The sequence below is a fragment of the Erythrolamprus reginae genome, chromosome Z, assembly GCF_031021105.1.
Source record: "Erythrolamprus reginae isolate rEryReg1 chromosome Z, rEryReg1.hap1, whole genome shotgun sequence".
Classification (NCBI taxonomy): domain Eukaryota; kingdom Metazoa; phylum Chordata; class Lepidosauria; order Squamata; family Dipsadidae; genus Erythrolamprus; species Erythrolamprus reginae.
In genome coordinates, this window is record NC_091963.1 from 8,316,150 (window position 1) to 8,330,065 (window position 13,916).

The 13,916-nt window shown below is 45.3% G+C and overlaps 1 protein-coding gene across 10 annotated transcripts in view; it reads right to left on the reverse strand.

The window, feature by feature from the left end:
• ACVR2B (activin A receptor type 2B) overlaps positions 1-13,916 on the reverse strand; it is a 127,958-nt gene that overhangs the window by 13,894 nt on the left and 100,148 nt on the right. For all 10 annotated transcript variants that reach the window (XM_070727812.1, XM_070727811.1, XM_070727809.1 and 7 more), the window contains 2 exons: positions 11,901-12,044; positions 1,010-1,153 (listed from right to left, as the gene is read on the reverse strand). In XM_070727812.1, coding sequence (XP_070583913.1) covers positions 1,010-1,153; positions 11,901-12,044 — 288 coding nt within the window. The remainder of the gene's footprint in view (positions 1-1,009; positions 1,154-11,900; positions 12,045-13,916) is intronic.

Consider the following 13,916-nt stretch of genomic DNA (forward strand, 5'->3'; position numbering starts at 1 on the left):
GTCTGTGTGTCATTTACTGTGAGCCCAGCCAGTATTTTAAAGCAGGAATCTTAAGCATGCTTTCTCTGGAAGTCAGCCCAAGGGCCAGTTCTAAAAGCATGATTCTGCATACAATGCACGCACGACAAGTGCCCAGAATTAAGAGGGATCTGGGAGGAACCTTGGAGGGCTTCTAGTCTGACCCTTGGCTTAAGCAGAAACCCTATATCATTTTAGACTCATGGCTGTCCACTCTCTTCTTAAAACACTCCCCAACCCCCCAGCATTGGAGCACCCACAACTTCTGGAGGCAGGCCGTTCCACTGAATAACTGTTTTAACTGTCAGGAAATCTCTCCTTAGTTCTAGGTTGCTTCTCTGCCAGTGACATTCATCTGCAGGGGAGAATTAAACACAAGCTTAAATATCCTCCAACGGGAATAAATGGTATTTGAAAATTAATGCTCAATTTGTTTGGCCGCTGCCAAGTTTACGGCAATACATCTACAATGACTGGGCCCACGTAGGGGTAGTCTTCGAGTTATGGCCATAATAGAGCCTGCCTATCATGGTCAGAACTCATTAATGCCCTGCGACTGACCTTTTTGGTAGTGAAGTGACTCACTGCAGTCACCAGGGAGAACCAAATGTTTCATGACGAGAGGATTTGGTTAAAAACTGAAAGTAAATGCTGCTTTTTTCACAAAAGCACCATCAAATGCAGTCAAATGATAGCAAACGGCTATTAATGTGAGCCGAAGTCTGGTTGCGTGACCACCAGGGCAGGTAAAAAAATTTGAATCCAGATTGTAAATACCCCACCCCATGCTTCCACTTTCCCTCAAGTAAGTATTCAGGAATTTCAAACAGTCTTTTAAGTGGTCACCCTTAAGTTAAAGACCACCTGTGCTTAGATCTGCAGGAGAAGCCTTGGGTGTTGCCAATGAGCTGAGAGAGTGGAGTTTTCTCCTAAGAGTCTAGATGCATTCTTGGTCCTTTTGACATCAACCTAGCATCAACCAACTTGTTACCTTCTCGTAGAAAGCTGTGATCAGCCATAGCTCCATCTCCAAGTTTGATCCCCTCTTCTCGGCCGCAATGAACTGCAAAAGGTTTTCGTGCTTCATTCCAGGGGTGCTGAAGATATCCCTCTCGCTTTGCCAAGATTGTTTGTCCTAGAGGAGGCAGCAGAAGGTTAAAAAGCGGAGAAACAAGCAAATCTGTTCAGAGAACAAGTGACAGCCCTAGACCTTGGTGATGTTGCAACCACCAGGATGCTGCTTTTTATTTATTTATTTATTGGATTTGTATGCCGCCCCTCTCCGGAGACTCAGGGCGGCTAACAGCAATAATAAAACAGCATATAATAATAATCCAATACTAAAAACAGTTAAAAACCCATTATATAAAAACCAATCATACATACAGACATACCATGCATAAAATTGTAAGGGCCTAGGGGGAAAGAGTATCTCAGTTCCCCCGTGCCTGGCGGCAGAGGTGAGTTTTAAGCAGCTTACGAAAGGCAAGGAGGGTGGGGGCAATTCTAATCTCTGGGGGGAGTTGGTTCCAGAGGGCCGGGGCCGCCACAGAGAAGGCTCTTCCCCAGGGTCCCGCCAAGCGACATTGTTTAGTTGACGGGACCTGGAGAAGACCCACTCTGTGGGACCTAACTGGTCGCTGGGATTCCGTGCAGCAGAATCTTTTTATCTATTTATCTCCATCAATTAAAAATAAAAATAGTCCTGCTAATTTGACCACCTTTGCATTTACTCCGTCTTAGTTTTCCATAACTTTGACATTTTCGTATTTGCAAATGGACTTAAGTTTGTTGTAGAGATTGAATCAACAAATATTGGGAAGGGGAGAATTGAACCCTTGCGATTTTAAACACGCTACGCTTTGCTCAGAAACAGGTACGGCTGACAATGATGATTGATCCGCAGATGATTGGTTAACCTTCAGACCGCTACCTCGGCCAGATGACACAAAAAGGGCTTCCTCTGCGTTTCCTGAATTTAATTTTAGAAAATTGGAGAAAAGGCACAGGAAGCCGATACTCTCACATCGCTTCCACCCTGCGTTGTCCTGGAACAATGTTTCTCAACCTCAATGACTTCGAATTGTGTCAAGTGTGCCAACTCCCACAATTCCTCAGCCAGCCAATTAAAATCATTGAAGTTAAGAAATAGTGTTCTGGAAAAAAAGAAAGAAAAGTAAAGTAAAAAGAAGCTGGAATAACAGATATATGTGTTTCTTTTGCGTGTGTGCCCTAGTTGAACAATTCATTTTATGCCTGAAGGACTAAAGGGGATAGAAAGTCAGCTGACCAACAATTTTGATGATATGAATGTAAGAAACCAGAGCTTAATCACGATTACAGATTGTGAATAAAGCAAACTACACAAGTATGGCCTAAATCATGGTTTGGGTGAAGATGACATCTAAAATGGTGTTTCTCAATTGCAGTAGATTTAAGATATGTGGACTTCAACTTCCAGAATTCTTCAACCAACATGACGAGAGAATTTGTGTGTGTGTGTGTGTTTGAAATCCATTTGTCTTCATGCTGCCACAGTGGGGAAACATTGGGTTAAGTTGATTGAAAACCAGACACAGGTAATCCTCAACTTAGAATCACAACTGAGCCCCAACATTTATGTTGTTAAGTGAGTTTTGTTCCATTTGATGACATTCAAGCCACAACACAATTGCAGTTGTTAGGTTAATAACACAGGACTGCAGAAAAAACAATAGCTGCCAACCTGCCTTCCATTGAGGACCTGTATACTGCACAAGTCAAAAAGAGGGTGGTGAAAATATTTACTGACCCCTCGCATCCTGGACATAAACTGTTTCAACTCCTACCCTCAAAATGTCGCTACAGAGCACTCCACACCAAGACAACTAGACACAAGAACAGTTTTTTTCCGAATGCCATCACTACTAAACAAACAATTCCCTCAACACTGTCAGACTTTTTACTAAATCTGCACTTCTATTTCTACTAGTTTTTCTCATCATTCCTATCATCCTTTTCCTCCCACTTAGGACTGTATGGCTGTAACTTGTTGCTTTTATCCTAAGATTTTTATTAATATTGATTGTTTCTTCATTGCTTATTTGACCCCTATGACAATCATTAAGTGTTGTACCACATGATTCTTGACAAATGTATCTTTCTCCACTGCACTGGGAAGGAGAGTCCAACATGGGTAATTACCAATCCTATTGGTAGAGACTGAGTTAATTTAAATATTTAAATGCGAGGTAGCCACCGCCCCTTAGCAGCCCCCAATACCTCAGTTTTAAAAACTCAGTCTAAGTGTAGAGACTTGAGTTTTGTTCCTCTGTAAGAGGGAATAGTATAAAGAGTTAAATAAGTAAAATAAGAATCTGTAAATAATCTGTAAATAGATAACCTGTTTAATGTTGTTTCTTCTATTCCTGACAGATCACAGCAGAAGAAGAAGGATGGATTCTTGAAGGGGTCTCTGTCCTCCGTGGACACCACCCCCACCTTTATTCTCCCCGGGCTTCCCTTCCCTCAGCGGGTACTATGCCAATCGGGGAGCGACCCAGCCTAAGGTCACTGGCCTCAGCGGCCAAACCAGGCTGGTAGCCGAAGGTGAGGGGGTCCGTCCCCCTCACTGTGAGGCTTCTGAGAGGACTTCGCGGCGAAGGAAAGGTCTTGGCAAGCCGCCAGCGCCTCTCAGCTGTTCGGCGGCGAAGAATAAAGCCGCCGCCGCCGCGCCGCCGCCGGAATCGCCGCCTCCGGATGCCTTGAAAGCCGCTGTGGTCGGCGAAGAAGGTTTTAAAAGGAGGAACGGTGTGCTCTTCCCTCCAGGGGGGTCTATAATAAGCCCCAGGGGAAGAGTAATGTTCGCGGGCCGCCATTTTGGGGCGATTTTCCCGCGCCCGCCATTGCTGTCAGGAGATTTTCCTGCAACCAATCAGCAGGCGGAGTACAGGCTACAGGGCGCATGTGTGGCCTTTATGAGGTGATTAGTCACCATTTTGGAGAGAGTTCTTTGTAAGGAGAACATTCTTTCTGTGACTCTCGAGGCCTTGTTGCTTAACTACTGTTAATTGTGAGTAGAATGGAAGATAAAATGCCAGAAAAAGGATCTTCCCCCAGCACAGTGCCCAAGGATAAGGGCAAACCAAAGCCCAAAGAGAAATCAAAGCCTTCCTCATCATCCCTTAAAGAGGCAGAGAGAAGGATTATGGCACTAGAGCAGAGGCTGGAGGCAGCCATCCTGACACCTAGGATTGCCTCGCCTCTCCCTGCGCAGTTGATGTTCCAGGCCAGGGATTTACAAGCTCCCCAGTTGGGTACAGTGGAGGCCTTGTCAGAAAGGGATTGGTCCCCAGAAAGGCAGTCTCCATTTCTGCCTCAGCCTGTTTATGCTGCACCAGGCCTTAGTCAACCTAGACCTGCTTCTGCTTCTGCTGCACATGCCTTTAAGAGTGGGCCTTCAGCAACCTTTACACCCACGGCAGCTGGACTCAGAGTAAACCCTGATACCTGGCAACAGATGTCTCCAGCCTTGCAGGAGCTGGTTACAGATGCTTATTCACAGGGGATGGCAACAAGAGCGCAGGAGTCACGCCCTGCTCCATCCAGAAACCCTTGGCCAGTACCGCCCCTCTCGGGTATGGGGTCCTGGGTAGAGGAACCTCCCCAGTTGGAAGACACCGAGAAGGAGTATGACTTTTCTGATGACGAGACCGCTCCTGAAGCACCAGTTGTAGCAGGTCTCTTCAAGGCTTCCTTCTTTAAGGTGTTGCTTCATAAGGCTAAACAAACAGCGGACTTGCCAGGTCCTAGCAAGCCTACAAATTCCACTGAGGACCCCAAACCATCTACTGTCCTCTTTAAAGAACCCCAGCCTGAGACTGACCATGTGCCATCTTCAGACATCTTCATACAAGGCATTAAGCGTCCCTGGCTCACTCCAGCAGCTGCACAGGGACCTTCAGTCATGGAGCGTAAATTCTACACGCTGGATGACGATATGGAGAAATTATTGGAGTTTCCGCCCATTGATCAGCCTGTAATGACTCTAATTTCAAAGGCTTTAGTTCCTTCTGAGACTGGCGACAGCCTTAAGCCAGAAGATAGAAAGGCTGAGATATTATTGCGGAAGTCTCACTTAATGGCCAGTTGGGGATTTCGGGCAGCGGCGGCGGCCTCTTTTTTCAACCGGGCCTCTATAATATGGCTGCAAGAGGTTCAAGCCCGTCTAGGCCCAGATGATGGCCGTTTAAGACAGGACATCAGTAAGCTGTTAGCGGCAGCTGAATTTTCCGCCGATGCCACCCTGCATGCGGCAAAGTTTTCGGCTCGGGGGATGGCGACCTCTCTGGCTTCCAGGCGACTTCTCTGGCTGAGGAACTGGCCAGCGGACCTCAAGTCCAAGTGGAACCTGGCTTCCTCCCCCTACCAAGGTGAGAAATTGTTTGGGGAGTCGCTGGATCCGGTCCTAATTGAAGATAAGGACAAACGGAAGTCCCTTCCCAGAGCGTACAGGCGGCAGGAGCGTCGTACTACTCCTTATAATCGTCGCCAGCCTTTTCGCTGGGATTCCTCATCGTCGGGGGGGCAGAATGTTAGGCCTTTTCAGCAGGGCCAGTATGGACAGTCATCCTTTCGAGGTGACCGTGCCCCATTTCCGGACCGACAAAGGGGGTATCAGCAGGCTAGGAGACCATTCAGAGGAAATCAACGGGGCTTCAAACGCAATGCCAAGTGACTTTCATTCGCTTGCGCCCATAGGAGGCAAACTACAACTTTTCAGTGCCTCCTGGAGAAGTATCTCCACCGACAAATGGGCGCTAGCCACAATTGCTCAAGGGTTGCGTCTGGAGTTTCTTCAGCCCCCACCTCAACGTTATGTCCAGTGTCCATCAACCCGCGATCCGTTGAAAAATCTTCATTTACAGCGGGAAATAGAACATCTTTTGCACATCAAGGCGATAGAGAGAGTGCCCGAGCATGCCAAAGGAACAGGGTTTTATTCCATCGTCTTCCTTGTACCAAAAGCTTCAGGAGGGTTCCGCATGATCCTCAATTTGAAATCTCTCAATGTCTTCATCCGGTATCGGAGATTTCGGATGCACTCTCTCCAGTCGATTCTCGCCTCTATTCGTCATCACGACTTTCTTTCGTCAATAGACCTAAAAGATGCTTACCTGCACATTCCTGTTTGGCCAGCTCATCGTCGTTTCCTCAGGTTCTGCCTCAACGGTACTCACTACCAGTACCGGGCAATGCCGTTCGGCCTGTCCTCTGCGCCTCGGACATTTACAAAACTAATGGACATATTGACGGCGCATGTCAGGGCTCGGTCTGTGCGGGTGATGGCATACTTGGACGACATCATCGTGATGTCCAAGTCACTGCCTCGAGCGCAGCACGACTTGACGCTCACACGAGAGGTCCTGGAGAGCCTCGGCTATACCATCAACGAGGAAAAGAGTCATCTTGTGCCTTCTACCAGCATCCAACATCTGGGGTCGATTATAGATACCGCCCAGGACACGGTCTCTTTGACACCGGAACGGCTTCTCAACATTCGGCGACTGGTCAGCGACCTGTGTCGACATCATCAGGTCTCGCTGGCCATGTTGTCCAAAGTACTCGGGACTCTGGTTTCAGCGATTGGAATCGTGCCATGGGCTCGATATCACATCAGGAAGCTCCAGTGGTTCCTGCTCCCGTACCAAAAGGTCAAGGTCAGTCATTCTCACCGGCAGGTGAGGATTCCAGCAGGCGTGAAACATTCTCTCAGATGGTGGTTGTCCCCAGCCTTGTTTCGGGGCTCGCCTCTCCACAGTCACGACCATCTGGTTCTGACTACGGATGCGAGTCTGTCGGGTTGGGGGGCGCACATGGGGCCCCATATGGCTCAGGGGTTATGGTCTCAGGAAGACCTAGCTCCTATCAATATCAACTTTCTGGAGCTCAGGGCAGTGTTTCTGGCACTTCAGGCCTTTTCCTCCTTGGTTCACGGCAGAGACATACTGGTTCTAACAGACAATGTAGCAACCAGGGCCCATCTCAATCACCAAGGGGGCACGAAGTCACAGCGTCTAATGCTCGAGACTACAGCTCTCTTCGATTGGGCCGAACGTCATTTGTCTTCATTGAGAGCGGAGCACATTGCAGGGACCAGCAACGTGCAGGCGGACTGGCTGAGCAGAGCGACCATCGATCCTTCGGAATGGAGACTCGCTCCGGCTCTTTTCCACAGCGTAGTCCGCCGCTTCGGGGTACCATCAGTGGATCTATTTGCAACCCCGGCCAACACCCAATTGCCCAGGTTTTATTCCCGGTTCACGACTCCAGGTGCGGAAGGGGTCAACGCCCTGTTGTCCCCCTGGCCCAAAGGCCTCCTTTATGCCTTTCCACCCACATGCCTGATTCAAAGAACGTTGGACAAGATGGTGCAAGAGGGAGCGGAGTTAATATTGATGGCTCCCCATTGGCCGAGACGCCCTTGGTTTGCCGACCTGACAGCCTTTTCGGTGTCCTCCCCGTGGAGGATTCCGGATTGCGAGATATCGTTATGCCAGGGGTCAGTGTGTCATCCGAACCCGCAGTGGTTCCAGCTGACCGCCTGGCACTTGAGAGGCTCAGGTTGACGAATCAGTGTATCCCGGACAATGTGGTTGATACCATGCAGGCCGCCCGTCGACCGTCTACGGTCCGGATTTACCAAGCTACATGGGCAGCCTTTTGTAGGTTTTGTTTAGAACAACGTGCTAACCCTCAGGAAGCTTCGGTCATTTTGGTGCTGCAGTTCCTACAGGCAGGTGTTGACAGAGGTTTAGCGCCAAATACTTTGAAAAGACAAATAGCGGCCCTGGCAACCATTGTACAGGTACCGTTTTCCCGTTCACTAGCACAACATCCTTGGATACGGGAATTTGTTAAAGGAGCTGTCAATTCCCATTCTCCTCCGGTACATAGGTTCCCGACCTGGGATTTGACTCTCGTACTGAAAGCTCTTACTTCACCTCCCTTTGAGCCGCTCAGGACTATTCCACTTCGTCTGCTGACAATAAAGACTGCATTTCTTGTGGCGATCACTTCTGCGCGCCGAGTATCAGAATTGTCTGCTCTGTCCACTCGGTCAGATTTGTGTGTGTTCCACTCGGACAGGGTGGTTCTTAGACTAGATCCGACCTTTATTCCCAAGGTCAACTCTGGGTTTCATAGATCGCAGGAGTTGGTCCTTCCTGATTTTTGTACTCATGGTCAACATCCGTTGGAGTTGAGGTGGCACAAGGTAGATGTTAGGAGGGCCTTAAAGATTTATATTAGGAGGACTGATCAGTTTAGGAAGACTGACAGGATGTTTGTATCATTTGCTCAGGGATCTATGGGACTAGGGGTCTCATCTAAATCTATCAGTCGCTGGCTTAAGGATTGTATTGCAGAAGCGTACAAAGCCAGGTCTCAATCGCCTCCGGCGGGCATAACTGCACATTCCACCAGGAGTGCGGCCGCGTCTGCCGCATGGAATACTCAAGCATCTATTGAGGACATTTGCAAGGCAGCGACTTGGGCTTCGCCTACAACCTTCATCCGTCATTATAGACTGGACTCGGTTGCTTCGGCTGAAGCTTCCTTTGGGAGACGTGTGTTGCAGAGGGTTTGTTCCTCTCCGTCGACCGTGGCACAGCCTTTTCCCTCCCAAGGGATGTGAACTTTGGTATATCCCATGTTGGACTCTCCTTCCCAGTGCAGTGGAGAAGAACCGTTGTACATACCTGAACGGTCTTCTCGATGCACTGGAAGGAGAGTCCAAACCCACCCGGCGTAGTGGCCAGGTCGCCGGAGTATTTGGGTTGCGAGGTTTATATGTTAATTGTTATATGGTTAAGGTTCAATAAATTGTGTTACCTCTATACTGTCTTCGTTTTTAAAACTGAGGTATTGGGGGCTGCTAAGGGGCGGTGGCTACCTCGCATTTAAATATTTAAATTAACTCAGTCTCTACCAATAGGATTGGTAATTACCCATGTTGGACTCTCCTTCCAGTGCATCGAGAAGACCGTTCAGGTATGTACAACGGTTCTTTTCTTTTATGTACGCTGGGAGCATATGCACCAAGACAAATTCCTTGTGTGTCCAATCACTCTTGGCCAATAAAGAATTCTTTTCTATTCTAAGTGAATTCGACTTCCCCATAGACTTTATTTGTCTGAAGGTCACAAAAGGGGATCACATGATCCCAGGCCACTGCAACCGTCATAAATATGAACTAGTTGCCAAGTGTCGCAAGTTCTGATGATATGATCCCAGGGATGTTGCAATGATCGTTAAGTGTGGAAAAAATGACCCAAAGTTAGGTTTTTTTCAGTGCCAGTGTAACTTTTAATGGTCACAAAATGAACCGCTATATTTTGAAACATATACATATACTGTACAGTGATACCTCGTCTTACAAAGCCCTCATCATACAAACATTTTGAGATACAAACCCAGGGTTTAAGATTTTTTTGCCTCTTCTTCCAAACTATTTTCACCATACAAACCCAAGCCGCCGCCACTGGGATGCTCCGCCTCCGGACTTCTGTTGCCAATGAAGCACCTGTTTTTGCGCTGCTGGGATTCCCCTGAGGCTCCCCTCCATGGGAAACACCACCTCCGGACTTCCGTGGTTTTGCGATGCTGCAGGGGAATCCCAGCAGCGCAAAAATCGCAGCATCACAAAAACACGTAAGTCCAGGGGTAGGGTTTCCCATGGAGGGGAGCCTCAGGGGAATCCCAGCAGCGCAAAAACGGGCGCTTCGGCTGGCAAAAGGGGTGATTTTTGGGTTTGCACGCTTTAATTGCTTTTCCATTGATTCCTATGGGAAACATTGTTTCATCTTGAAACTTTTCACCTTACAAACCTCGTCCCGGAACCAATTAAGTTCGTAAGACGAGGTATCACTGTACCTGTATATGTTTCCGTAGCTACAAGATATGGAAAATAGAAATGAGAACTCTCTAGCAAAACACTTATACACCGCTTCACAATGCTCGGTAGCCCTTTCAAAAACTGTTTTATGTTGCTCCCAACAATCTGGGACCTCAGTTTTACCGACCTTGTAAGATGCAGGCTCTAAATCAGAGGTCTTCCAACTTGGCAACTTTAAGATTTGTGGACTGCCGCCCATGTTTCTGCTTTTGGTTCACATGTGGCTTTTTTTAATGCTTGTTGTTTCTCTTAGCTACTGCTTTGGCTCAAACTCCCCACTGTCAGCTGGGGAAAAATAGCAAAGCTAGGACGTCCTCTGGACCTCCAGGATCAAAGGCTGTGCAGCCTCCTGATTACATGTTCTGTCTCCCACAGTGAAATATGCGCTAATGAGGGAGCAGCTATCTGCTTCCTCCTTCGCATTCTGTTTTCTGATTTATTTGTGGAGGAGATAGTGGATTTTTTTTTTTTTTTTAAAAGGAAAACAGGAACCAGAAAAGAAGTATGTGAAATGAGGCAAATACAGATAGTCCTCAGCTTACGACCACAACTGAGCCCAAAATTTCCACTGCCAAGCAAAGCAGTCGTTAAGTGGTCTTTCCCCCATTTTATGACTTTTCTCGCCACAGGTATTGGAGTGAATCACCACAGTTGTTTACTTAGTAACCCAGGCGTTAATTGAATCCAGTGTACTTATTGACTTTGCTCGTCAAAAGGTCACAAGAGGCGATCACATGACCCTGGGACACTGCAACTGTCATAAGTACACGCCAGTTGCCAAGCATTTTAATTTTAATCACGTGACCATTTAGCTAGGTATTGAAATTGTTTGGCAATTTGCTGTAAAGGTTGCAACTGGGAAAAATGGTCATGTCATTTTATTCAGTGACGACGTAATTGTGAACAATCACTATATGAATGGTAGATTGAGGACTCCCTGTAATAAATGGTTCCAAACATATTCCCTGTTTTACATATTTGACATTAAGTTTGTATGATAAATGTCTCGCAGAAGCTTAAGCTATCAAAAACCTGTTACCTGGTAGAGTAAAATTTGTTTTCTTAGATGACCCAGGAAAGAAGAATAAAGTTTCTAATGATTCCTCTCAATCTGGACATAATAGAGTTTCAGGCTTTTGCCAAATCCATTATTTATGTTTAATTCTAGCAAGGACGGGCAATCTTTTTGAGATTAAAGGCAACGACAAGCCATAGATTTAACGATTTCCCCTCTTCTTGCATTAAAAAATTACAATCCTTTGGCAATTTGTGGAAAGGCTTTAGGATACGGTTCCAAGACTTTGGAATCAACGTGCCTTGAAGTGTGATTTGAAATATTTTATCCCCGCTGTCGTGCCTGAAGAAGCTGCCAAGATAAATAACATAAAACAGCAATATATAAAATGCTTGCAGATTCACGGAGCTGGGAACTTATTGCCATTCACTTGTGCACAGAACAGAGGCTGCCCGCACACTTACAGAATAAATAATGGCTTAGCGTGAAATCCAAAACAGACCCCCAAGCCATTTGGCTAGGTACTGAAATGTGCAACCGGGTTTCAAACCATGAAACAAGGGAGATGTAGCTGAGAAAAGCAGGGACAAGAGCAATGAACCTTCACGGAAGGAGAAACTGTAACTCAGCCCCAAGGAGGTGTGAAAATAACCCCCCCGGTTTGTCTGGTATAAGATGGGGGCAGGGAGAGTTGAGTTTTCCCTACCTTATAATAGGTGCTTCTCAATCGCGGCAATACTTAAATGATGTAGACTTCAACTCCCAGAATTTCCCCGCCAATATGGCTCAAGTTCAAGTGGTCAAGTTTGGGTCACATTGCTACAGACTTTACTCATCTTGAAGACTTAAAACATGGACCTCTTGATAAAATTGCTAACCTGGGAATCTGTAAACTGTTTTACTTTGCTTCAGCTGTTTATTGGAATTCCTCACCTGTATGGGGAAGATTTTCACTGCCACGTATTCATTCATCAATTGTGCTTTCCAGACACAGCCAAAACGACCTCTGGCTTTGACCTCTAACAACTGCAACGGCTTCAGTCCAACCGTTGGAGAAGGAGGTGTGGGTCCTGGATCCTAGGAGAGAAAGATAGGGGGCGAGAGGAATCAGATAAAATTGAAATATTGTGACCTATAAAGCCCTTCATGGCACCGGGCCAGGTTATCTCCGGGACCGCCTTCTGCTGCACGAATCCCAGCGACCAATTAGGTCCCACAGAGTGGGTCTTCTCCGGGTCCTGTCAACTAAACAATGCCGCTTGGTGGGACCCAGGGGAAGAGCCTTCTCTCTGGCGGCCCCCGGCCCTCTGGAACCAACTCCCCCCAGAGATTAGAATAGCCCCCACCCTTCTTGCCTTTCGTAAGCTTCTTAAAACCCACCTCTGTCGTCAGGCATGGGGGAATTGAGATATTCTTTCCCCCTAGGCTTCTACAATTTATGTATGGTACGTTTGTATGTATGATTGGTTTTAAAATAAGGGTTTTTAGCTACTTTAGTATTGGATTGTCGCATGTTGTTTTTACCACTGTTGTTAGCCGCCCCGAGTCTAAGGAGAGGGGCGGCATATAAATCCAATAAAATGAGAAATGAAATGAGGTGCCAATGACCGACACAAGTTGAGAGGATATCTATAGAATATCTCATCCGTTCCTCAAAAGAGCAGTTTTTAGAAAATATGATCTGGAGGAGTAGATCAAGAATAGGAAATCCAGGGATTGCAAGTCAGGAATCTTCCCCAGATAGAATGGGTAGCATTTCCACACCAGTTTCGCTTCTACAGGTTATGCAGTGGGTGTCTAGATCAGTGATTTTCAACCTTTTTTGAGCCGTGGCACATTTTTTACATTTACAAAATCCTGGGGCACACCACCAACCAAAATGACACAAAATGACACTCTAACACAGTATATATTATACATATATTATTATTATTATTATTATTATTATTATTATTATTATTATTATACATATTATTATACATATTATTATGCATATTATTATACTTATACTTATACTTATTATTATTATTATGTCAATACAACACAGCAAACAAGATCACTATGCTGGATTTCGTAAACTCCTCAAAACCCACCTTTGTCGTCAGGCATGGGGGAATTGAGATATCTCCCCCGGGCCTATATAATTTATGTATGGTATGTTTGTAGGTATGTCTGCTTAAAAAATGGGTTATTTTAACTATTTTAAATTTTAAATTGTAAATTATTAGATTTGTCATGAACTGTTTTATTGTGTTGTGAGCCGCCCCGAGTCTACGGAAAGGGGCGGCATACAAATCTAAATAATAATAATAATAATAATAATAATAATAATAATAATAATAATAATTATTATTATTATTATTATTATTATTATTATTATTATTATTATTAATTAGATTTGTATGCCGCCCCTCTCCGAGGACTCGGAGTGGCTCACAACAGGACAATACACAATATACAAATCCAATAGTTAAAAAAACAATTTAAAAAACCCTATAAAAATAGTCATGCAACTGAAACCATACATAAGTTCCGAAGCATGTAAATACTAGTAGATAACAGGTAACGTTTAAGAGCATTCCATGCGCCTTTGGCATATAACCATACTGGCCCAATAACAACAGTGGCTCCCTTGGCCAAGAGACAGAGATGGGCCCTATGCCCTAGAGTAATTATTATTATTATTATTATTATTATTATTATTATTATTATTATTATTATCGTTGTTGTTGTTGTTATTATTATTATTATTAACTGTTAGATGATGATGACAATAATGATAATAATTATAATAATAATTTATTAGACTTATCTCCCTGGAGACTCGTGGTGGCTCATAACAACAATGGTGGTAGTAATGGCTATTATTATTATTATTAATAATAATAATAATAATAATAATAATAATAATAATAATAATATATTTATTTATTTATTTACATTTATAGG